Source organism: Ambystoma mexicanum, chromosome 11, assembly GCF_040938575.1.
Source record: "Ambystoma mexicanum isolate Mex_15411 chromosome 11, UKY_AmexF1_1, whole genome shotgun sequence".
NCBI classification, from domain to species: domain Eukaryota; kingdom Metazoa; phylum Chordata; class Amphibia; order Caudata; family Ambystomatidae; genus Ambystoma; species Ambystoma mexicanum.
The window spans coordinates 157,576,149-157,602,606 of record NC_090934.1 but is presented as its reverse complement, the minus strand read 5'-3'; the positions used below and the strand labels follow the sequence as shown (position 1 = coordinate 157,602,606).

Genomic DNA, 26,458 nt, shown 5'->3' with positions numbered 1-26,458 from the left:
AATCCACATAAGTGTGTCTGCATTCACGAGTCTTCCTGTGTCTTGTCTGCACGACCACCGCCCCAATCCACCCCCCGCCCTATCAAAGGCAGTTCGCACCAGGGTACTTGCGCTGGCAAGTGGAGCTGTCAGGGAGCGATAAAGGCCAAGAGGTGCCAAAGACCATGTACACTTCAAAGTGGTCTATAGAGCATGGGCTGTTGTTCCCATGTCTACCTCCAGACCCCGTGTCTCCTGCCAAGCATCCCCCCTCGCGCTGGACGCCCCCCTGCAATACACGTCATTCATTCAAAAACACACCCCTGTTTCGAATTCTTTATAACCCACTTCATATTTCTAATGAGAACTTCTTTGCGCTTTGCTAGTCAACCCGTGAAGGTGCTGGTTATCTGCTCTTCGTCTCTGTGAACTTCCGTGACCACTTTGAGCAAACTCGTCAGTGTGCAACCTGTGAACTGCTCCCTGTTCTACGACAAGAAACTACTCTGATCCCTGCATCTAACTGTTTGTTCGTCAAGGTAAGGCCATGTACCATAATCATTTTGCGTCCAATTTTTTAATTTATATCTATTTGCTAGTAGTCATCAAATTGCATCCATGTTTTCTTTTCGTTCACGACAGTACATGCAAGGAACTAGTCACATGTTCTGAGTTTAGTCAAATTATATTTTTCTATTTTTTTAAAGTTATTGAAATACTTATCATGTGTCATTTAATTTTTTAACACATTGGTATTCATAGAGAATTGTTGATCTTTACTTTTCAGAACTTTCCACAATGCCTGCCTGTTCCATTGGCGGTTGCCCTTCGAAGACCCATAATAAATCTGAAGGTACTATAATGCATGTTTTCCCTAAGACAATAGATCAGATAAGAGAATGGGTCCGATATTGCGGATATCCACCGTCTGAGCTAGAAAGTAGAGTCCTAGAAGTCTTTGCAGACAAGAGGGGTGATCGATACCGCATCTGCAGCAGGCACTTTAGCCCAGACATGTACTCCACATCATTGCTAATAAAGAAGAAAACACCGCGAGCGAGGCGAAAATTGCTCTCAACCGCTATCCCCACTCTATTCGTCCACATCCCTCCACTGGTGAGTCAAGTTTACGGATTTAGCTCTCGGCCTTGCGGTAGTGTGAGTAGCATTAGCTAACCATAATTTCCCCATTTATGTCTCCACTCAATATGAAGGCGGAAGATTCTCCATCCGTGTCGTTATTGCAGTCATCAGCCACTTCAAGCGCCTATCGGGTAATCTTACTTAGCTATTCTGCCACTGACTTGTTTTAGGCATGTAAATCAATAGTTTTAATTTATCGTGTAATTATTTTACCTAATGGTACACCACAGTACTCGTCCTCTAGTCTTTGTTTTCAGTTATAATTATTGTTATCCAAAATAATGCAAGTACTGCCTTTCAGGGAGATGCTGAGGAGTCCAACGCATTGACGACAACCGTAGATGTCACTCAGATGCTCGAGGTACGTTTCCGGACAGTTCCATCGATGGAGATCATCAGATCTTGCATTCTTGTAGCGTGATTGTTACACACAATGTTTCTTTCGTTTTTAGCCATGTCCTTCTGTCGTCGCCCTCCTATGTGTCTTCTTTTTTCAATATTGTGTTCATTACTAATGAAAGTCCTATGTTTCAGGGAGTCGATGGAGCATTAGTCCAAGAAGAAGGGGGAGCATGCAGTTACGGGTCGGCGCAACAGCTTGCAGAAGTGTGCACCGCAGTTACAGCGTCCCTTGATGTTCTTATGCATTTCGAGGTATGGATACTGACAGTTCGATCAAGCGAGATCATATGACGTGATTACATCCGCTATACTTCCTTCTTTATTAACGCAAGTACTATGTTTCAGGGAGCTGACGGAGCTTCTTCTACAAGAACATCACCCCTAGTAGTTGATGCAGATCTCTGGGTGGTGACACTTCCAACGATGGAGCAAATCGAATCATATTTAGATATCCATTCTTTATTTTAGACAACTCATCAAAGATTGTGCAGGACTATTTAGATGAGCCGTTGACGCCTGCACAAAGTTTATGTTCTTTTTAACAAAATAGAAAACCATACTAATGCAATTACTGTGTTTCAGGGAGTTGCTGAAGCGTCATCTTCAATAATATCATCAATGGAAGTCTATGCGGAGCCCGAGGTATGGATCTTGACAGTTCCATCTAACTAGATCAACAATGCGTGAACTATTGTCGTTTGAATGTTCTACACAATGCGTTCATTGGTGTTTTGCTATTGAGATGTACGTATGGGTATTGGTCCCCAAGTACATTTTGTGTTTTCAATATTATTATACATACTAATGAAAGTTCTATGTTTCAGGGAGTCGATGGAGCATCAGTGAGTGATGGATGTGCTTATCATGAAAATATAGTCGTTGCAGCGCGAGAGGAAGTGGAGACCTGCACACACGAGTCGGAGCAACAGCGTCCAGATGTTGAAGTTCGAGGCAAGAAAGTTTCAAAGAAAAGAAAGCAAAAGAAGGTTAGTGTCCTGTTCACTATATTATGTTGTCTTTCACTGTCAATAGTTCAATACTGTAAGTTGTGTTTAAACTGAACATCCCTTTTCTATTCTGTCCTCTAGTTGCGAGTGGGTGTAAGAACTCGATCTACACAGACAGTGAAGCGAACGAGAGATGTTGCTTGTCAAACCTTTTGGCAGGGACTTCAGACTGGAGATGCATCGTGCCAATGGGAAGAATATGAATTGATTGACAACGGAGCTATACCACCACCAGCCATTGATAGTGAATGTCCTCCTGGTAGTTTGGATGCAGTCGGAGATCAATTCACAGAATCCACACCCGCAAAAAATAAGAGGGCGAGAAAGTTGAAAACATTGTTTTTTTCTCCCATTTCCGGCCAAGGAACAGTTGTTGCAGAAGAGAGTGAAATGGACGACAATGAAACACCATCAATATCACTCAGCATAGCGGAAGACGATATCAGAGATTGTACCTTTCATGTGAGTGACATGTCCTCAACGTTACAGGCCGAACCAGCTGGGATGCAGAGTGACAGTATAAGGAAGGAGGCCAAATTCATTGTATTCGATAGCTGTTTGATGGATATTATTATGATGATGAAATGTGGGCATTGGGTTGGTGGAGAAGTATGTGGGGAGCCATTGATTAATGTGACTCGTGCAATTCGAGGCACTAACCTTAAAATACATGCCACCTGTACACAATATCATCCGTTCTCATGGTCTGCACAACCCATGCTGGGGCAACTGCCAGCAGGCAATCTACTTTGTGCAGCGGCCGCACTTTTTAGTGGTTCAAGTTTTAAAAAGTTACAGTATTTCTTTCAGTTTGTGGGAATCCATTTCATTGCGAAAACTCAGTTCTACAAATACCAAACCGATTATCTATTTCCAGCCATCAGCGAAGCATGGAGAATGGAAAAAATGTCAATGGAAAGTACATTCGCGGGCAAACGCTTCAGGCTAGCCGGTGATGGACAGTGCGACAGCCCAGGATTTTCAGCCAAGTACTGCACCTACCACTTTCAGGACATGGAAAGTAAGAAAATTGTGAGTTCGGTGGTCGTGCAGGTGTCACAAAGTACATCCTCAGTGGCCATGGAGAAAGTTGGCTTTGTAGCATCATTGCAAGAACTACAATCGCGGGGAATGGTGATCGACCTGATAGCCACGGACAGACACGTTTCAATTGCCAAGACAATGAGAGAAGAGTACAAAAATATAAATCACCAATTTGACGTATGGCATCTTGCAAAAACAATCAATAAGAAATTGTCGGCTGCAGGAAAAAAAAAAAATACGCAAGGTATTTCGCAGTGGTCCAAGTCAATCAGCAACCATCTTTGGTGGAGCTCAAAAACATGCGAAGGGTCGTTGGAAATTCTACTGGAAAAATGGCGGTCAGTAATGTTGCACTGCAGCAACGTACATCGATGGTCGACCAATGAACATTTCCACAAATGTGAACATGGCCATTTGTCCACAGAGGAGGCACGGAAGAAGAAGTGGTTGATTCCTTCATCACCCACTCACAAGGCCATTGAAAAGATTGTATTTGATAAAGCTATAACAAGAGATTTGAGGGGACTCACGGAATTCTGCCACACAGGAGATTTGGAGGTGTTCCACAATATGTGCCTAAAGTACAGGCCCAAAAGGTTGCATTTTGGCATGGAAGGCATGATCAATCGGACTCTTCTAGCGGTCTTGGCACATAACCACAATGTTGGCCGTCAACAAAGTAGGACGACCGGAACTTTAGGGAAGCTTCGCTACAATAAGGCCTTCACTAAAAGAAGTAAACAATGGGTGATCAAACCAGTGTTTGAGGATATGCAATATGAGTTTATTGAGAGACTTATCGTAGATGTCCTCGATAGGCACATACATGGAGTGTTGAACGAACCTATGCAGGGGACAACTGCATTGCCACCCAACATTGCCTCTGTTCCATGTCCACCTAAAGCAGAGCTCATTGAGAAATACACATCACGGTTTAAATGATTGTAATTTGATTGTCTGTTCTCTCGAGTCTCCTCATGTTGCAGGCCCATTGCATACGTGTAGCTATGTATTAGGTGTAAATAAAAGTCATTGCTCAGTGTACATGCAATGTGTCTCTCCACCCTCGCCCCTCCCTTCACCGTGCAGTAGTGCGAACCACCCGTGTGTCACCTGTGACTTTGCTCTCAAGTCTCCTCATGTTGCAGGCCCATTGCATACGTGTAGCTATGTATTAGGTGTAAATAAAAGTCATTGCTCAGTGTACATGCAATGTGTCTCTCCACCCTCGCCCCTCCCTTCACCGTGCAGTAGTGCGAACCACCCGTGTGTCACCTGTGACTTTGCTCTCAAGTCTCCTCATGTTGCAGGCCCATTGCATACGTGTAGCTATGTATTAGGTGTAAATAAAAGTCATTGCTCAGTGTACATGCAATGTGTCTCTCCACCCTCGCCCCTCCCTTCACCGTGCAGTAGTGCGAACCACCCGTGTGTCACCTGTGACTTTGCTCTCAAGTCTCCTCATGTTGCAGGCCCATTGCATACGTGTAGCTATGTATTAGGTGTAAATAAAAGTCATTGCTCAGTGTACATGCAATGTGTCTCTCCACCCTCGCCCCTCCCTTCACCGTGCAGTAGTGCGAACCACCCGTGTGTCACCTGTGACTTTGCTCTCAAGTCTCCTCATGTTGCAGGCCCATTGCATACGTGTAGCTATGTATTAGGTGTAAATAAAAGTCATTGCTCAGTGTACATGCAATGTGTCTCTCCACCCTCGCCCCTCCCTTCACCGTGCAGTAGTGCGAACCACCCGTGTGTCACCTGTGACTTTGCTCTCAAGTCTCCTCATGTTGCAGGCCCATTGCATACGTGTAGCTATGTATTAGGTGTAAATAAAAGTCATTGCTCAGTGTACATGCAATGTGTCTCTCCACCCTCGCCCCTCCCTTCACCGTGCAGTAGTGCGAACCACCCGTGTGTCACCTGTGACTTTGCTCTCAAGTCTCCTCATGTTGCAGGCCCATTGCATACGTGTAGCTATGTATTAGGTGTAAATAAAAGTCATTGCTCAGTGTACATGCAATGTGTCTCTCCACCCTCGCCCCTCCCTTCACCGTGCAGTAGTGCGAACCACCCGTGTGTCACCTGTGACTTTGCTCTCAAGTCTCCTCATGTTGCAGGCCCATTGCATACGTGTAGCTATGTATTAGGTGTAAATAAAAGTCATTGCTCAGTGTACATGCAATGTGTCTCTCCACCCTCGCCCCTCCCTTCACCGTGCAGTAGTGCGAACCACCCGTGTGTCACCTGTGACTTTGCTCTCAAGTCTCCTCATGTTGCAGGCCCATTGCATATGTGTAGCTATGTATTAGGTGTAAATAAAAGTCATTGCTCAGTGTACATGCAATGTGTCTCTCGAACCTTGTTGATTTGCGCATTAAATTAACCAAACAGTAATATAAATCATTTTTACAAAAATTATAGAATGTTTCCGTATTACAAACACATTGCCGACCCATAGGGACAGTAAAAAAAAAAAAAAGGCACGCAGACAAGATGCCCTTACACTAACTGTAGCTAGCAAACTAGAAATGTCTGCTCGCTCACAGTGAAGGTCAGCTGCTTTGATGTTTTGCTCGGGTGGCGGAACGGCCCACGACCCAGTATAAGGTTCTATTGTGATTTGACCTTGACAGGCCGGGACCATCCCGAAAGACTAAGAAAAGATAATGAATAAAATTTCAGAAACGAAACGATGAGCCACGTTCATTAGAATAAGTAACCTCGGCATAGAAGGAGTGGTTTTTCGGTTCTGCCCTACACAGAGAGAAAATGGAAAATGCAAATATAATGTAAGTAACTTTTGATGAGTTTATACCGCAATTTAATTACTATACAGTGGCTTTATAGACGGGTTCAGTTGTACTTGTTCGTTCTATGTGGCATATTGTTTTCTACCCTTTCTTGAGAACCATCTCCGTTTACGGAAGCACCTCAAAACCTTCGACTTTGCTTCTGCTTTCTCTCTCCCTCTCCCCTGCTACAACTGGTCCACTGTCTGCGACCTCGGTCCTGGGCCCTTCCACTCTCCACCTGCACTGCCTCCCTGTCAAACCCCTGCACTGGGGGACTGTCTCAGTATCGTACAGCCCCCCCCTTCCCAGCACTTGTTCTGCACTTACCTTGCACTTGCCACCAGCTGGCCCTATTTATTTATTATTTTATGCTACTTACCTTGTACTCCCCTCCCCCCCACCCCCTCCCTGCCTCGCCACGCCTTTAAACACTTGTGTACACCCAGTAGCGCTGTCATAACTATGAAATGAATAATTTTAATAAGGATCCGATGGTGAAACTAATTTCATTTTTTATGTTTTTAGGTACGTCGTTCACTACTGTCTGTGTCACGAGTACCAGACACCGGTGGACGGCTTCTACAGCCGCCAGTTGCTTCTCCGCGTGAACAACGTTACCACCCTGACCATTTTATGGGACGATCGCCAAGTACAAGTATGCCCTTACGCGGTACTAACGGTTAGATGCAACATGCCTACCGTTGTGGTGGCCTAGTGCCTCGTTGTTGGAACAGCCATGCGATTATCAGTGCGACCGAAGAGCTTATTGTTATCGTAAACCAACACCCGGTGTACTTCACACGGACATTGCTTCCCTCAAGACGCACTAATTTGGATCGAGAGCAAATAAAAATGCAAATCGCTGAATATTCTATAAACATTTGATGTCCAATAAATGTACTTTGCCAAATGTACAATCTTGCCGTTTGCTTTTAAACCACGGTTTCACATTCCGAATTGTGACGCTGTATTGTGAGATGCTCTAAGACCCGGTGTACTGCACACGGACATTGCTTGCCTCAAGACGCACTAATTTGGATCGAGAGCAAATAAAAATGCAAAACGCTGAATATTCTATAAACATTTGATGTCAAATAAATGTACTTTACCACATTTACAATCTTGCGGTTTGATTTCAAAGTACAGTTTCATATTCCGAATTGTGGCGCGCTGTTTTGTGAGCTGATCTGTGTTGATTTCCGGGGTCTGTGTGGAGTCGCGTAGAAGACGCCTGGGCGCGTTTGCCTACGCAGCACAGTCACGTCACGGGGAGAGGCGGGGAATATGAATGTTTTGATGAAGTCTGTTTCAGGGGCGGGGGATTTGATTTAGTGCCGAAAAGGCAGGTGAGCCAGGTAGATGTGGGGAAATGATAGGATTATCACAAAATGGAGGCTGATTTCGAGTGCTTTAATGGGCGAAAAGTCGGGTAAGGTCCATAGGAAAGTTTTCTACGATCTACCGATTTATGCTTACAAACACATGGCCGACCCCTAGGGACAATAAAAAAAAATTCCCGGAACTATCCTTTAATAAAGTGTTTGTTTTTCCTTTCAAGGCAATACCCTCGCGGAGAAGAATGGATCCCTGTCGAGCGGTGTCAAAATATTACTAAGAGAGATTGTAACATAACCTGTTGTTTCGAGAATGACACATATTCCAAATACAGAGTGCGCGTTTGCGCTCGGGTCGGAGCGCACGAATCACCTTGGAAAGAATCGGACAGCCATTTCACGTACATTCATGATGGTGAGTCTCATGTTCTAAAGTTGGGCCTTTCCCGCTCGTTCTAAGAATACCGCCAGGGCATGTAGCTGAAAGCAGATGAACATTGGTGGCTGTTGCTTAGTTGGGTTGGATCCATAGTTGTTGATAATGGTTGGCATTTGTAAACTTTATCATTTGAAGGGAAATTAGAAAATATCCAGTATGAAGGCAATAAAATAAATGAAGACATTGGAAGTCAATTAAGATGCCTTACATGGATGGTATCTAGTCTTAACTTCAACACAGAAAGCAACCTCCGGCACTAGAATCGACTTGCATTTAATGTCTTCACCCTTACTTTGCTGCATTTACTTCCAAGCGCCATAATATCCCCATCATAACTTTGTCACACTTTACTCCTGATTAGCAGATTAGCCCCAAAAACTGCTAGGGCTGAATCTAGAGTAGTAAATCGGCCCTGCTGGGGCAATGGTCAGGTTGAAGTAAAGTGTGATAGAGTTATAATCAGGGCTCCAGATAAGAATTGGAAGTGGGAGTATTTTGCTCCCTATTTTTAAAGTTGGCAGTAAAATCATTTTTTAAAGATTCAAAATGTCATTCGATTTCCCAATGAGAGTATTTTATAAGTAATTAAAAATATGTTTTAACTGGAAAATGGAAATATTTTTATAATTATTTATGTAATCCTTATTTCTTTGAACCTAGTTATTCATGCACATGTTTACTTCTTCTTATCAGGCAGATATAATAGTGCATACAGTGTTTTAGGAAGAAAATACATCAGTCCAAACACAATTCATGGAGCTGCGTGTGTGCACGCAGGGGCACATGGTCCTATGTGTCTGTTTCCTAGCTGATACACCCCTTATCTGTTCAGCTGGTTATAATATTGTGAAGATGTGCTATATGAATAACTGGATACATATTTGTGAACATTCAATGGGCCTAACCCATATTTAATCATTGTCATCAAGGATATTCGGACTGCAGTTCCCCTTGTAGGAGGTTGGCAATCTTTGGCTCTCTAGATGTTTTGGACTACAACAGCCATCGTCCCAAGGTGGCATTGTTTTCAGTGTGGGGTCATGGGTCTTATTAACCCCATACTGGAAAGGAATTGGCAGGTGTGATGATGGCTATCTTTACATATCAATAAAAAGGTGGCCTTCTTGCTGCAAAGTTTTACCTTACCAGATTAGGTTAGGGGAATGTTTTGTGTTTTTGGACTTCATGACTAAGAACCAAGTTTCCACATGGCTCAAGCATCTTACATGGCCAGCTTGGAAAAGGCCGTGTTTAGCTGGACCTGAAATCTAAGAAGTTACTTGAACTTTAAATTTCTTGAGCTTTACAATGTCGGAACTGTACTAAAGAAGACAACAAGTTAAGGCTGTTAAGCCTTTCGTTATATCTTGCACGGCTCTCCCACTTGTTCCCACCCAGTTTTCCTCATTTATACAATCATATCTTGAGTTTGTCCCCTCCACTCTGCCATTATGATACGAACAGAAGGTAAGATGTACTGAAAGAAAAAAACGATGGGTTTCGAATATAGCGGTGTATGTGCATATATCTTTTTATGAAGTGATTGTTTTGTTGTATGTAGTAATATACAGGGAGCACTTTATAAAAAGAACTTCAAAAAAACTCATTGAATAAAAAAGGATGTGTGAGAAATTTGGAGATTAGGCACGTTTGTTAGCAAGTGAGTGCATTGAGTGTGAGAGCAAGAAATTGAATGAACAAGTGACTTAGTTTGTTGATGTGTAATTGAGGAAGTGAATTATGAGCAAATCAGTTAGTGAACATGCAATCATGCGTGAGGAGGCAGGATTGAAACTCGGACACTTGTTTGCCATGGTTTTCATTTAAGACTTAGGTTGGGAAAATGACTCTCTGACCCTGCTCTAGTGGAATTTCCCCACTTAAACCAAAAATTAAGGATTTCTCAGTGTCAGAATGTCCACAATGAAAACTGTCCTGTGTCAAAAGTTCTATTCTGACCCTCACACTAAAACTAAACTCTAATGTGAAACGGGAAATGTCTTTAACCTTGGAATGTTTGGAAAAGTGTTCACAAAAAGACGAAAAACTGGCTTTCAAAATAAATGTTCTGCAAGGATATGGGTCCTTGCTCCAGAGGAGGGCTCCCTTCCCTGGATTCTTCTTGATTCTCTGACGATTCACCTTTGGCAGTTCCTTATGCCTTTCTTGGCCCACAACAATGTTGACGTAAAAACCCTGTCTTGGCTTTGCAATTCTATCTCTCTTGGACATCTGATTCATATAATACTTTCCTAGTCCTGATGCACTTCTCAGGACCTCTTTGTAAAAAAAAAAAAAGAAAAAAAAACAGTTCTTTACTCTTATTAAGTAACACAGTTCTGATTGTCTGGCATACTCCCCTGCCAGGACTTCTTAGATTCACACGGTTTGTGATGGTTGCCTGATTTACTCTCCTGCCAGGACTTTTTCTATTCACTTGGGCTTCCTGCCCTTTTCCATAGTCGCGCACACACACTTTGTTTGCAAATATATGTTCTGGATATATGTCCTGGTCTTGGTTTTTCCTTTGTTTGCACAATTTGCATTTATCTTCATCTAGGAGCTTGATTTGCATTTTCTTTCCACTTTGAATATAAAATACATTCTCTCTTTCTCTCTCATTTGTTGATGATTCATTCTCTTGCTTTCGACATAACCGCCAAAAAGCCCTGGGATCCCCACGGCCTCTGGCAAGACTCACCGGCATTTGACGGGATTGTTTTATGCTACCGCGGTCAACCGGAGAAGCGCTTTCATCTGCTTCTGTCTCGTGAATGCCTCAGCCTGGTTTCTTCAGTTCTCGCAGCTTCCACTTTCAGAGTCTGCTTCACTTAGGGCACCACTAACAAAAGCACTGCTCTTGATCACCTAAGAATGCCCAGGGGTCACTCTCTAACTCATGGCATACTTGCAGTGTCTTACTTGCTCTGCAGCCTTCGCCTTCTATTCTGGTGAGCCCCCTGGCTCAATCACGCCGGTCATCACCCTGCAATTTCCTCAGACTCACATAGAGATGTCATTCTGTCCCACCAACAGTAGACATTGATGTTCTGCTTCACTTGCCTTTTAAACTTCCTGGGCACAGGGAGATATGAGTAAAAACTAGAATTCTCACTGTGCTTGGGGCTTTTCTCATTCTGCATTGCTCGGTTCTTCTTCCTCGTCCTGTTTTTGGAATTGGTTTGGAAGTCATCAATAGACATTTTCAGTAGTCTTAAATAGAAAATGATTCTTGGATAAATGGTAGGCGAAATTTGAAAGAGTGATCTCCCTATTCTTCATAGGAGATAGAGTGGGTGTATAATAGGCCATGAGGGTGTTATATATGGGAGGGTTCTGTTCATAAGAAAATGGCGGATGCCATGACTCACTCAATGAAGCCATGACATTTCCCCACAGGTCGTCTCCCCCTATGTGATCCGCCCTCATATAGCCACCCAAAGGGTCAGGGTCAAGTAGCCACTGCTTTCCTCTGACCACATGGGAGGAGTTCACCGCCAGGAAATCAGTGATGACTCCATCTGGTTTATCACACAGGTGAGAAAGTGAATCAGAGAGGGAATCATCTTGTGGGCATGTGAACAAGTGAGTGAGTACATGAGTTAGAAAGTTGATGAATGAGTGAGACTGCTAGTGAACAAGTGAATAAGTAAGTGAGTAAAAATGCGAAAGAAAGTGAGCCGGTTGGCCAAAACTCATGTGCACAAGTGGTTTAGTGCATGAACAAAGGCCACTATACTGCTTGTCATTCTCTTGGAATATGAGGCACTCAGAGAAAGTGAATGGGGGCATGAGAAGAGCTGGTGTTTTAGTTTGGCCTTGCCTGTTTTTTAATTTAAAATTATACATACTTAAATGTTTTAAACTCTTAGATGATTTAAACATCAGTAGACTGCATGTTGGAGATGCCACCAGTTCCAATAGTACAGGTCCTTCTGCTAGATAAGGAGGGACATGCAGGTATGCCTGTGGTGTTAGATGCTCCTGGCCATGTCCATATTGCTCTTGCTATGATTTTAGTTGTCAATGAAAAGTCAAACTGAATTCATCTGGTAGATAATAATAGTGCTCCACTATGTAGTCATTGTCGTCACGTTTGGGGAGTTGGCTCTAGTGCACCAAGTAGGCCTTCCCTATCTTCTTTAACATCTCTGTATTTGGCACAACGGGCTTATCTGGTACACCGCTTGAAAATCCGACAGAATTCTGCTGCCCGGCCAGCCACTGGCACCCCTTTCAGGGAACACATCTCCCTTATTCTGCATGCTCTTCATTGGCTCCCTGTGGCCAAGCATGTGTATTTCAGATCTGTGTCTCGTACACAGGGCCTTCCATGCTCTAGGGCCTGAGTGCCTGCAGCATAAGTTCAGGTCTTATGTTCCTGTCCATCCTCTGCGTTCTGGGGACAGGTCTCTAATTTCTGTGCCTAGATTTTGGTTCGTCCAAATTGGCGGCCGTTCATTTTCTGTGAGGGCTGCTAAATTGTGGAATGCCCTGCCCACTGCACTTCGGTCCATGGTGGCCCACCTGCAATTTAGACGTGCTTTGAAAACTCTACTCTTTTGATTTCCCGTGTCCGGCCTTCGGTGTCAGTCTTGTAGCGGCAAGTTGCCTTTTTGGTGTTAGCTGTGCTGTACCTTGGTACGAAATGGATAACATAACTTAAATGTGCTCTCCATCACATCAACTACATAGGTGGGGGAAATCCCTTGCAGAGACCCTGGTTGACAGCTCTGGCTTCCCGTTGTCATATACTGCACGGAAGAAGAACAGCCTGGAAGCACTACCCGAGCTGTAGTGGGTCCCTGACACTGGTGGGCAGACCTGGCTCACTCTCACCAGGTACTGCAACGAAGACGAGTAGCGTGGATGCACTCTCCAGGCTGTGATGGTCCACACAGACTAGATTCTCTAACCCGACAAGTACTGTATGAACTGTCCATTAACTTCCAGTTCTCTTTATTTGGGTGCATGTCCCAGACTCGCAATTCCGGAATTAGTTTCCCTTTCTGTGGGCTCGGTTCACTCTCCTGCCAAGCCTTAGTACAAGTCCATGTGCTTCTTTGCTTTCCTCACACTGCATTAGGGTCTCAGACCCTCCTTTCCCAGCCTTTGATTTGTGCCACCACCTCCTTGAGCCTTCAGAGCCTTCTCGGCTACCTGTGTACCTTGTGGTATAGTCTGTGTGAGTGTTGGACTCATTTGCGTGGCTCCGACAACCTCCTGGAGCTTGTTTTGCAGTGGCTCTGCAATATTCTCTTCTTCCAGGACAGCATGGTCTAGCACTCTGGCACTTCCTGGGTCTCTGGGGTGCCCAGAGTCTTATTCTTTCTGTAGGTCGCGCCGTCCTCATGTCCTAGGCTGGCCATGGACTCTCTCTCCCCTTTCTTGGCATTCCAGGGAGCACTCGCCTGAACGTCATGCTCGTACTGGCTCTCGTGGTTCCTCCAGGGAGGGCTTTGCAAACTGTCAAGTCCCTCTTCAGTTTGTATCTTGTTTCTTCCAATCAATTGTCACAAACTGCTAAACTGGAAAAAGTGGTTTTGATGGTTATTCGGTATTGTTCCGTACTTCCACTTCTTCCGTCTCCCAGTACTAACTGGGTGCTGATGTTGTAAATCAATAAGGATCTTCCTCGTCTCAGTACTCTCTTCCTAGACTGCCTTAAAAAAGTACATATGGTATGAGGGCAGGACTGAAGAGGAAGGAGGTGAACTAAAGGTGGGGTAACTGTGGAAAGGGGGTCTAGGGTCATGTGATTGGTGGCAATACTGCATTTTCCCAATGTGGTCCTCACTGGTCCCCAAGATGGTTTCCCCTCCCATGAGATCCACCCACTGAGTACCACCCCTGGTCCCTTTAAGCAGGACCGAAGATTATACTGCACCACATAAACTGCTTTCATGGCCTATTGAAGAGCCCAGCTGTCACCCACTGGACTGACCGCAGAATCCTACACAGGACCCCATCAGGGGCTCCCAGCCATAACCACTAGCCTTGATAAAGACCCACGCTGTCGAAACACGTGTCCGCTGACCTTGACTGGGACCATGAGCCCACACAACAAACTAATTGATGATTATTAAAAATTGCACTTAACACCAATCGTTAAATGGTGTGGAAAATCCACTTTTTGAAATAACGAATTACCTGCGAGGTATCCAGGATAACCCCTGTTCATACAACAAAGGAGGCGTGGGCTTCACCTCAAAACACATCCTGTTACCTGGCATCAAACAATAAAGACACCGGACCAATTAACAGAGTTTAGCAAGGACGGTTCCAACCCTAGGGCCCTATCGCAAACATTTCTTGTCTATACATGGGCTTGTGACAAAGAGTGAGATGTGAAACTTGCTCCAGTGCTTAAAATGGACTGTGGAAGGATGAAGCCTAACTGTGCCTACAGGTGAAGTGACTTCCTGTGTTCTTCAGGGACCCGCCCCACCTATGGCCGCTTGGAGGGCGACATGGAATGAATCTCCAAAGACATTGGGACCAGTGGAAGGTAAGAACTTTGACATTGTAGAATGTCGCAAGAAGGCTGAACAGCATTCATTCACTTTGCTCCATCCTGTGCAGTAAGAAGTGAGCAAATGTGTCTGTGACTGGCTGAAGCAGATTCCCCACTTTACGGAGGAAAAGGAGACACCTGTCAGTTCAACAATGATTGTGAGGCTGGATATCTGCTAGTGATATGTTAAACACGCTGCAATCTAGAAGAGCCGTCAACTTACTTTCTCCTATTTTTTGAGATTTCTGTCTTCTTGTCTCACTTGTCCAACACGACTCAACTGAACGTGTGTGTGTGCAAATGTGTGTTTGTGCACACATGTGTGTTTGTGCACCTCTGTGTGGGTGTGCGTTTGTGTGTTTGTGTTATGTTATGTTAATGGGCATTTGTATAGCGCCTTTCACCATTTGTGTGGTCCCAAAGCGCTGTAGGTTGAATGCCCTCGGGGACCGGAATCCAGGTAAGTGTGTGCACTTTGAATGAGTGCAGCTAGATCACATTTTTTGTGGGCATAGCTGCATTTTAATGCTGGAAGTAGTGAGCAGGGTATGAGAGACAGGTAGTATGTGTGCAGCTAGGACGAATTTGTTGTGGGTGCATTTTGTATGTGTGTAGCTAGACCACATTTTTTGTGGGCATAGCTGCATTCTAATGCTGGAAGTAGGGAGCAGGGTATGTGAGACAGGTAGTATGTGTGGAACTAGGCCAAATTTGTTGTAGGGGTAGCTGCGTTCTAGTGGAGGTGGTGCTGGATGTGAGATTATGTGTGCAGCTAGGCCGAACTTATCGTGAGAGATAGCTGCTTCTAGTGTTGTAGGTGCTGAGCGGAGAGGCAGGGTAGTGTGAGGTATGTGCGAGTATCCGTGGAGTTGAAAGGCCTCCTTGATTGCCTTCCTATGCCTACTGATTTAACTATGCTCCCAATTATAGGCATCTGGTGTGTCAAGAACCTCTTAGTCTAGTATGAGTTCCAGCTCTGCAATACATGGCCGTACCTTCCCGGGCCAAGCATTTCCAGCAATGCTGTTTGTCCACATCCTCCTGCTTCAATAGAAACACTTGTGTACAGGCGCGTTATAAATGCCATATCATATCAGTACAAGGCTGGTACCGTCCAGGTGCAGAGGAATGTTGAATAATCTAGGTCCAGGCATGGCTAGGCTGCTGAGTGTAGTAACCATGCTAAGGTCAATTTAGTGCAATACAAGACCAAGGCGTTCAAGAACTTCTGACTACCATACCTGCCATCCCTGTGTCTACCTGAAAGTGCATTTCTCATGGATTATAAGCTTCTGAATAGCCAGATACATCCAGGTCCATGACAATTTTGAATACTTCCTGCAATACGTGGCTGGATCCTTCAGGAAAACAGAGGCTCAAGTGCTGAAAGCCAGGCCATCCTCTTATGTGCTGTGTCTGTATGAATCTTTCAGGTGCAGCGGAAGGCTGAGTATGCTATCTGCAATGCGTGGCTAGAGGTTGCAAGGTGGAGTGCATCGCTGTCCCCTCCAAGGGCAGTACTCGCCAGAACATCGCTGATCTACAGAGTGTAGTACATTGACAAACGTCTACGTGTGGCACATAGCAATGCATGATTAAGTGCTTCTAGGCCCAGGGGTCAGTTTCCTGGGCATTCTTACCTGTCCGTTGTATAGGTTCTTGGCCTTTCCCTAGCCTTGGTTGGTTTCGCAGAGGCTCAAAAGCATGATGGATACTTTAGGATGATTTAGGGGGAGCCGGAGCCAGGTCTTGAGTGCTTTTCGGAACTCCATGTTGTCTTTCATATGTCAAATGGAGGGGCCAGAGAGTTCCAGATTATTGGTTAATTTGTGTGTGTGGGCGTGCGTCTGTGTGTCCAGTATACCCACCGCATATAAGGCTTGCTAAGGCCAAGCATTGCCACCCTGCCCTTTCAACTCATCATAGAAGCCTGTTCCATTGTAGTCTGATAAGTGTCCTTGTCATGTTCTGTTCCCTTGTTCCCTTTTGTCTTGTGGCACTATGAAACACCATTCTAGCTGTATAAGCGCCTTGTAAATGCCCAATACATAAATACATGAATAAAAAGGCCATCTTCTCTCTCTACACAATGCAGTCATTTGGTTTTATTTCTATCAATCCTCAAGCACAAGGGCCTCTTCCACTGGCCTCAGCCAGTGTGCGCCATACCACTTCTCTCACTGTGCAGGCCCTGTTGTCACCCTTATGCTTCCAACCTCAATGCAGACGGAACAACACTATCGGCCTCATTACGAATTTGGAGGTAGCTATGCCCTTAATAAGGGCATGGCTACCTCCAAACTCGGGTCCGGGTCTGCAGTCCCTGAATGGGGAAATACCGAGCCATTCTGACTTTGGAGGGCCCGGTATTTCCCCATTCAAGGAACCCGGACCCGTTCCATCCCCATTCCCATTTGAGCCCCCATAGGGCTCAATGGGAATGGGGAGAATGCTAACAACGGGCCCGTTAATGACGGGCCCGTTGTTAGCATGCTGGTCCCCTCCCTCACGGGACCCGCAAAGGAAGTCTGGTCTGACCAGAGGTCCAGAGCGGGTCCCGCAAGGGTACCTCGTAATAGGGTGGTACGGGGTTAACGGCGCCAGCACCTTTACCGGCACCGTTAACCCCTTACTGCCTCACTTGTAATGAGGCCCTATATGTTTTCTGTAGTATGTATTCTTGTTTAGGAAATTTAATGACTTCCAAATATTAGGCTTTACATTGCATGACTTCCTTTCGCAAAAAGCTAACATACACAACATGGTTACTCATTAAGTGGCCCAGCAGATGTTTTGGACTACTCCTCCCATAAACATTTACCACATGCAATGCTGACCAAGCCTGATGGGAGTTGAAGTCAACCTATCTGGAGGGCCGCATAATGTTCACCCGTGTCTGGATAAATATGACTGCTCCTTTTTTCAGTACCTACAAGAAACCGTGGGTTTGTGTCTGAATGCCTTTTTTGTTTAAGCTTGCTAACAGGCCATCATTTGCTAATAACATAACTATATTTTTACAGTGGAGCTGGGACCGCCTCAGTTACAAATAAATTCGTCAAGCACCCACGTGACCATCAGAGCACATGTGCTTCAGCCATCTTGCATTCCTCACAAGACGTTTCTGGACCTGCAGTATAAGCTTGAATGTTGGGAAAATGGGAAAGAACGTAGGGTGAGTACAGTTCTATGAAGTAACTTATACTTTTTATTGGTAATTTGTGCAAAAACGATACACTTTTGGGTCCCATAAACGAGAATTGGAGAGTAAAAGTGTTTCCGCAGTTGTTTCCCTCAAGGCAGGCCAGTACGCGAAAGTAGAACGCCACACAACTCAATTTCGAACAGCACCTTTTTGTGCGACCAATGACCTTTATTCATGACGCCATACCTGCCGCACTCCTTCCTTCCTCCCACGTGTCCCTGCCCACGTGGTCCAGCGGGAGTGGAACCAAAGTCCCGTTAAAGGTGCAGTGTTCTGACCTGGTAAGAAAAGGGATGGTGGGTTAAGGGTAAACGAAGGGGGGGGCGGAGGAGGAAGAGTGACACATTTTGTTTGGGCGGATTTACAGAGACACCAAATTCAGCATTTCTGAGGCTATAACACATTTTTCAAAAGCAAACCTGTGAAAAAGAGGTCGTACACTAGGTTTTTAGCAGTCCCTTTGACACTTGTATGTCCAGGCAGTGTGGTGATATACAGGTTTTCAGGTCTAGTTTGAGGGTCTTTTCTGGGCTATGAAAGGTATTCATATTTTTTAGGTCCATGGATGATGTGTTCCAGAGGAAAGGACCTTCAAGGATCACAGTCTGAAGCACATGGAGAACTGAGGGGATGCCCCCAATGCAGTGCCTGTCCAGACACTTTTGACTGGCGCGGCCCAGTTCAGGGGTAGCATGAAGTACGAGACACAAATGCGCGTGTGTGAAACACACACACACACACACTCACTCACTCACTCACTCACTCTCTCACTCTCACTCTCTCACTCTCTCAGGTGGCATCTCGGATGGTCAGATTCCAGGGGTAGCACGTGCCACCCCAGGCCACTCCCTGGATATGCCTTTGTCCCAATGAAAGGTCATTGGCTTGGGTCAGAGTCACTTAAATAGCAATCGATGCTGACATAGGAGTGATTTCTGCCTAAGTCTTAAAGGAAGCAAAGAGGGAAATGGTGAAATATCAAGATTTTCCCATGGTCCTCTCGACCTTCAGTAATAGTGCATGAAACAATTAACATCTCATCTACCCATCCTCCTTGTCTCTTTTCCACCATGATGCGAAGAGTCATGAACAAATCAAATTCATTAATGAATGCTGCTCCCAAGAACAATTCATAGAGTTGTGACCTGTCTTTTTGACGCTATTGTTGGCGCTACATGAGAGATTTTCTTTAGCAGGGAGGGACCCTGTTTATTAGTTCTCTTAGTTTTGTATCTAATGTATGGCACAGAAATTGTGGGCCCTGCGTGCACCCACCACCAGGCAAACATGCAGGGAAATTTGGGAAAGGGTCACCGTTGGAAGGCAATTCTGAAACACAAATAAAACTTGGATTCAACAAGAATCCAGCGTAAAACAATGAATGTAGTTACGCTGTTAATTTACCCACATTATACCTGAGACCGCAAACCATTAAATCATGGGTGTATGAATTACTTTTTGTGCTACAAATAAATATTTAAAAAGAACTAAATAAAATTTTTGATTAAAAAAATAGGATAATTCTTTGAATACATAAAAAGGGGTTATCTGAGGAAAGTGGTAACTTCATTAACACCTGATTCTTCCAATCTCCCTGAAACACTTACGGCATATTGTAAAGTAGAGCCAAGTAGTACAACTACTAATATTCACATAACTCCTAATTTTGACAAACTCAAATCCAACAAGCATTTGAAACAATGTAGCTTTGGAAAGTTCAAAACCAGTATGGACTTTAATTCCCATTATACCTATGGTACTTGGGCGAAGAAGAGAAGTGAAGAATTAATGTGCAATAGGATCAAAGATGCAGACTAGTTGTTCAATGAATCATCAGCTGAGCAGGAGATTGAAAAATGGTGCATCTGGCTCTGCACCGTGTTGGTAGTGGTGTAGCAGGAGACGAGGTGGTCGCAGTTTGGAGGAAGGAGAAGAATCAGAAAGCCACAGAGGGTGCGAAATGGCAGACGAGCCCCAAAGCAGAGTCAGAGCAATGAGCCATGCTGAAGGAGGAGGACACTCACAGGCGCCCACCTGGAGGAGTCACGTACCGGAAGAGAAGGACTCTGGGGAAAGTCAGCGGCTGCAGGACCGGGAGAGCCACGCTGGTGCTGAAACAGCAACAGTTCCATTTTTAGAGGTGCGAGACCCAATCGCAGGAACCAATAGAGAGTCTGTGTGAGTGCGGAAGCCGACCCTACCATGGTTCTTCCTTAAAGACGCACCTTAAGCCGGTGAGTCAGCCACAATGAGTTGAGGGCCCCAGTACGTGTTATAAAGTTAAAGGACACTTGATCAGGTAATTTGAATACCAACCCAGTAGAACAGAAGGCAACAAGGGTATAATTCTCCTCACATGGGATGTCAGTTTGGGAAAACCTGGAACCCGCGTTGCCATCAGCCAAGAGCCTTGAAATGAGAGATTGAAGGGTAAAAAGAGTACAATCATCCTCACATGGGATGAAAGTTTGGGGAAATCTACAACCCACATATCCACCATCCAAAAGACTTTGAAGAAGCGAAAGAAAGGCAAAAGGGGTGTAATTCTCCTCATGTGAGATATCAGTTTGGGGAAACCTGGAACCCGCGTTGCCATAAGCAAATAACTAGGCAAACATTGTGCAATTCTCCACATATGAGATTTTGATGCCGAGAAAACTGGAATAAAGATTGCCACGAACAGAGAGAAAGGCATTAATAGTTGTGTGAAGTAGAAACCATTCCTGGCAGGCAAGTAAACCACCAGGAAATAAACAGTGTTGTGGCAAGAAAACATTTACTTTATCATCCTGACAAACTATTGTACAACAAGAGACATTTGTTATGCCATTCTGACAAAAGCATTCTATAAGGAAAACACTTTAACTACCGAAGAAAAACGTGCTATGGAAGAAACACTTACATTAACGTCTTGAGGAAAGTATTCTATGGGAAAGACTGTTGGCACATCCTCCTAATTAATCATTTTGCCATCTTGAGAAGAATGTTTTATAAGAGAAACGTTGCTTTGGTTTTGAACAAGTGCTCTATGGAAGAGACATTGACTTTGTCAGTTTGAGGGACGTGTTGTATGAAAGAGACATTTTTCATTGAGCTGAATAGAATATTGTTGGAACAGGACTCTTTCAAAAGTTACACTTGGAAATTTTTGTACATTTCTTTAACTGAAAACAGACACATTTACTGTACATATTTTGGTTGCATATGTTAGTTTGAGGGCCATATATATGTTGGACACAAGGTCAATTTTCTTTAGCTTTAGTTTGATAGGCAGGAACATTCTTGTTAGGATGGAGACAGATAACCCTTTATCCTACCGCATTTTCATTTTAATAAACATGACAAATATTGAGAAAATTACAACTTTGTGTCTGCCTCTCATTTCTTACCCCCCTTATCAACCTTCTCCAAAGGTGGACAAGTGAGCATTTATCTAATGCTGCTACCTCAATAATCCTGAAATGGTTATAGGCAGTGAACTCATCCCATTGTCTTGCCAGAGGACTGACTGTACGAATCCCAAGAAAACCATTAAGTGGGATTGACTCCATTTCGTATCCACATTTATAAGAATTTCATCCGAATGCTTCAGCACTTGATATAATAGGTCTTCACTGTAGCTTCAGGGTTTAAACCCTAGTTTATGAAAAGCATGTTCCTCTGTCTATTTCCAATCATAGAGGTTCACCAGGATTGATTTTATTGTATATGTATTTATTTCATCATCATCATCATCATAATTTTATTTCGGAATCACACCACAGGTTCCATAAAAACAATTAAAAAGTAACAATATCACATAAAAAAATGTTGGCAAACAGGTTAAAATCCATACAATTGAACCACGGATATCCAGATTGTGCTCACAAAGATTTCATTAGATGCTTCCTGGTGCACAGTGTATACCTCAAGCAAGACAACACTGGGTGACACAGCAAATAGGTCAATGCAGTTCAATGGTGAACAAACACCATCTCACATAACAATGGTTTAAGTATTTGCCCTCTCGATCTTGTGTACGCTGGGCAAAATAACAGAAGACTGGCCAGATTCTCCCGGGGTGCATTGCACAAAGGGCATGATTGGTTGGCCGTGTCTCTGGACCATGCTGCCACCACGGCTCGTAAGAAGACACAGGCAAAATGTGCCCTTGTTATGAGTATTCGCTGAGAAGGGTCCTCTGCCTATAGGGGGTAACTCTGTGTACCAGGTGCCATAATGACTACCAGCCTCCTATTCTGGGGTTTTGGGATCTCGCAAGACTCTCTCTTCTGCCCAGTATACAAATGGACCCTCGTTGACATAGTTCAAATTTCACCAACAGTTAAAATTTCAAGTGGTGGGTACAAATTACCCTATGAGAAACCTGAAGGTTTTCGCAATGATGGAACCCTGGGATTCCGCGCTCAGGTGGCCAGGGGTGGACCATCACTTTTGGATTCCAACCCTGGGGGCGGACAGGCGAGGGAGGATCACCTGGGTTAAGGATCTATGGGGGCCTTCGGGAGAACACCTAAAGGTGAGACATGGTATTCCCCCTCCCTTGCTTCAACTTCCTTACCCGACACCCGCTCATCCTTTGTAGATTACTGTTATACCAACTCCCCACAACCTCACCCCTTATTGGAAAACAAACTTGGGATAACAACCAGGATGGACCAAATTCTACCTCGCATAACACCATTGAGGAATACCCCTTTTTTATCAAACACCTTTTAAAAATCAGCTTCTTCTTACTACAGGAGAAAATACCAACCCCACCGTTTTTGTCCCCCCCCCCTTTTTTGGACACAATCCTTACCCCTATGCCAACCTGTAGGACACTACAACTCCCATGATCCTCACCCTTCCTATTCTATCAGTACTACTTGGCCGAGGAAGATCAGGAACAGAGTCATGAAGATTACCTCTGACTTTTTTCAATGGCTCTGTCCCGGTAACAAGGCCAGGCAAGGTCAGGCCTCCCCTTCCAATCATCCCCACCTGAAACCTGTTAACTTCCCCACCTTGGATAAAATGCGGAGCACACAGGTTCACTCTGAGCGAGGCTGGGAGCGAGAAGGGACCGGACTTCAGGAGCTGCAGCAAATACGAGATTGTAGGGCAGAACGCCAGAGGACTTTAGGAGCTGTGGAAAAGTCTAAAGAAAGCCAGGCAAAAGAACTGCACTTGCAACAAGCAGCTGATAACCCAAGCTGAGTGTCGTCCTTCTAGGGAACCTTGCTGAGAAGCCTGCTTCCCTCATGGTAAATTATTGAATTGGGGAGGTTTGTTGAAGCTACGGGTAAAGGAACCTTGAACTCAGACATGCGAATAATATTAAAATTCATTTTTTCAATCTGCCACCGGGGCATGTTGTTAAAGAAAGACATGATATGATATGATAGGTTATTTCTAACACGCCTAATACCCAGAGGTTTTTAAGAGCAGATCCGGGGTTCGTACCTGTGCTGCTCCGTGTCGTCTTGCCTCTAAGGCGAGCACGTTGCCGCTGAGCTATCCTCCCGTGACGAATGCTCCAATTCAATTATGTTCTTTACATCGATTTCAAGTAGGACATTCTATATTCGGAGCATTCATGCCTCAGGGGCAGGTTGATTGAAAAAAAGTATGCATGTTTATGTGTTGCAACATAGGATAATTTTACAAGCTCAGGTTTGGTTATACACCATCTTTGTTGCATGCAATAAACTCACTATCTATGTAAAGATTAATTGCCCAGGTTTACTTTGCAGCCACACGCTTACTACGTACCTTAACTAATTATTAGTGGATCCCAAACTACTATTATCCATGAAGTACACTTCTCTGATAAGCAATTCACAAATATATATATAGAGAAGGAGATTGCAAGGTATAGACCGGGACATGAATCCAGGTGGCATAACATGTGCGAATGTATGAATAATGATCTGAGCACTTGAAACGATTCTGTATAATGGTAACTCAAGTAAATATGTACATCCCGATATACTGGTTCGAATTATTATTACTGCACCTAAACATTTGTACCAAAGTCCATTGGGCTCACATAGAGGGTGCCATTGTAAGATGGCTGCCGTGTTTTCTGACCCGGTAGAGGAAGCTGATCATTCAGTGTAGAGCCATCATGTGACTTACCCGCAGGCTTATGAAAATGGATGCCGCAACTACCCTCCCACTGGGAGTTGGATGCGGGCTGAATCGGAGAGGCAGCGTTAAATGTAAGATGTAAGAAAGACATGTATATTTGTCCAGATTTTTGAGAAGAATGCATCTGTCGAGGCTAGGAGAGTGAACCTTTTATCTACAGACCTCCATGTTTCTCGTAAATTAGAGATTCAAGATACGGATGCCAGATACACTCCACAGAATTTAATGCAGATAGCCGTGGTTCATCAGCCTTTAGTCATCGTGTCCGTGGGGACATTAATAAAGGTAGGCTTCAAAGACGGATTCAATCAGTAGATATGGGGGAATCGGAAGGTGTAGTCATAGAGTTGTACTCTTTCTTCACAGCTTTCCTAAAAGAGAAAGTTTGTACTCAGAGTTGAAATCAGATAATGATGCACACGGTGACATGGTGGGTCATCTAGACCTAGACTGGATCGTTTAGATTCCTACATTCTAATTTCCCATTGATTGAACACTATATCAAAGGTGTGGCCTTTAATGCAGTTAATTAAAGAGATGATGTCACTGTGCTGCCCAGTGAGATTTAATAGGGATCACAGTAGTTATTTAAATTATTGAGATGCAGTGGTGGAGTAAACTGGGTAGTGGCTCTCGTGTGGACAAACTGGATTGTGAACCCTTGGTATATAACCAGATTGTATTCACATACTGTGGTGGTGGACTCTGTAAGTTTCTAAGAATTATTGAATATACAGGTAAAGTTTATTTCTTTACATTTAATTTAGCTCCTGAAGAAGGGGATTGTGTCCCTGAAACACGTTGATCAATATCTACCAGACTATATCAAATGCATACTGCTGGTTGAATAATAAAGAAGATATAAGGAAGATTTGTGCATGTTGAATTGTATTCAAAAGTACGCACATTCATTAATTCACTGCTAAAACAATCTCATTAAGCCAGTTATCTGGCATTATGTTGTACAGGGGACAGGATGCCCACAGATTGGGTTCTAGTTTTTGTATCTATACTCACTGGGCCTCATTACGAATGTGGCGGTAAGGCAATAACGGCCCCGGTAGTGCTACCGGCGCCATTGTTACCATACCACCACATTACGAGTTCTGATTGCGGGTGCCGCTCTGCACGCCTGGTCAGACCAGGCATGCAGAGCGGCACCCGCGAGCAGAACTCGTGATTACACCAGCACCATTGAAAATGGTGCCGGTGCAACCATGCTCCCCGCCCCCTTTCTGCCCTATGGGACAGAATGGGGATTGGGAGCCCGGCCATACCGGCACCCGCGAAATGGCAATTACCGGCCCATTCAACTTGTAATGGGCCGGTAATGCCCCATTCGCGGGTGCCGGTAGCAAGTTTGGAAGTAGCCATGCCCTCACTAAGGGCACCGCTACTGCCAAAGTCGCAATGAGGCCCACTGTGTTGTGTAAGGGTGGGTATACCTCCCCTGGACCCAAACAGTTTATACAGCAAAGTAAACAATTGTTGAATTTATAATTTATTCTACGTGTGCATGGTAACAGTTCAGAGCTAGTCAAATGGCATTAAAACCCAGAACCAGGTCTGGCACCCACAGATCGGCCTCTGATAGAAACAGGTCAGCCAGGATATAATATGGGCCAGGTGTCCTGTTGCAACGCTGGCACTTGTTGGCTATTAGAAATTCGCCCACACTGAAAAAAATCCTGCCTCATTTCTTTTGTTTTGTTTTGTTTTATTCGTATTTTTATAGCGCACAACAGCCCGAGGACATCGTGGCACTTGTTACAGTACAGTGCTTAGTTACAGAGTTATGAATCATGCGTATGCTACATAATGAACAGTTTGAGCAGTGATACAATATATATATAATTTACAATATAGTCATATTACATTTGTGTTTATATTACAATATACATGACAGGAATAAGGTAGGAAGTCGCATTACTTGTTGAGGAAAGTGGTCTTGAGGTTGTTACGGAAGACTGAGATGGAGGTTTCTGCTCTAAGGGTGGCAGGGAGTGAGTTCCAAAGTTTTGGTGCAATATACGAGAAGCCTAGACCTCCAGCTGTGGCTCTCTTGATGCGCGGTATGTGTAGCTGGTTGGTGTACTGAGCTCTGGTGGGGCGAGTGGAAGTGGTTCTTGATATAGCTTCGGATAATTAGGTGGGAACAGTGTTGTTAATGCATCTGTGTGTGATGGTAAGGATTTACAACCTCCACATTCCCCAAAGGGACCTCTGTATGATGGTGCCCAGATGTTTCTACACCTACACCTGCACTATGTAATGAGGAAAAATGGGCCAGGCACACCTGGTCGGAGACCGTGACCTAAAGAGCTTTGGACTTATACTTATAAAAAAGGCCCTTTGTTCACCGGTTCCCAAAAAATTCCCAAAAGAGTTTAGAGTCATTGGGCCTCATTACAAGTTTGGAGGTAGTCATGCCGCTGAGTTTGGCGGACCCGGTAATTGACCATTT

At 44.4% G+C, this 26,458-nt stretch overlaps 2 protein-coding genes across 2 annotated transcripts in view; both read left to right on the top strand.

Moving 5' to 3' along the window:
* Positions 1 to 26,458, top strand: part of IFNLR1 (interferon lambda receptor 1) — a 425,551-nt gene that overhangs the window by 324,365 nt on the left and 74,728 nt on the right. The window contains exons 3-4 of the mRNA XM_069622685.1: positions 7,929 to 8,119; positions 17,681 to 17,832. Of these exons, the coding sequence (XP_069478786.1) occupies positions 7,929 to 8,119; positions 17,681 to 17,832 (343 nt within the window). The remainder of the gene's footprint in view (positions 1 to 7,928; positions 8,120 to 17,680; positions 17,833 to 26,458) is intronic.
* LOC138503160 (uncharacterized) lies at positions 1,429 to 6,777 on the top strand. The gene is made up of 3 exons (XM_069622684.1): positions 1,429 to 1,483; positions 1,657 to 2,510; positions 2,613 to 6,777. Exons 2-3 carry the CDS (start codon positions 2,340 to 2,342, stop codon positions 4,515 to 4,517), a joined length of 2,076 nt encoding a protein of 691 aa, XP_069478785.1. The 5' UTR covers positions 1,429 to 1,483; positions 1,657 to 2,339; the 3' UTR covers positions 4,518 to 6,777.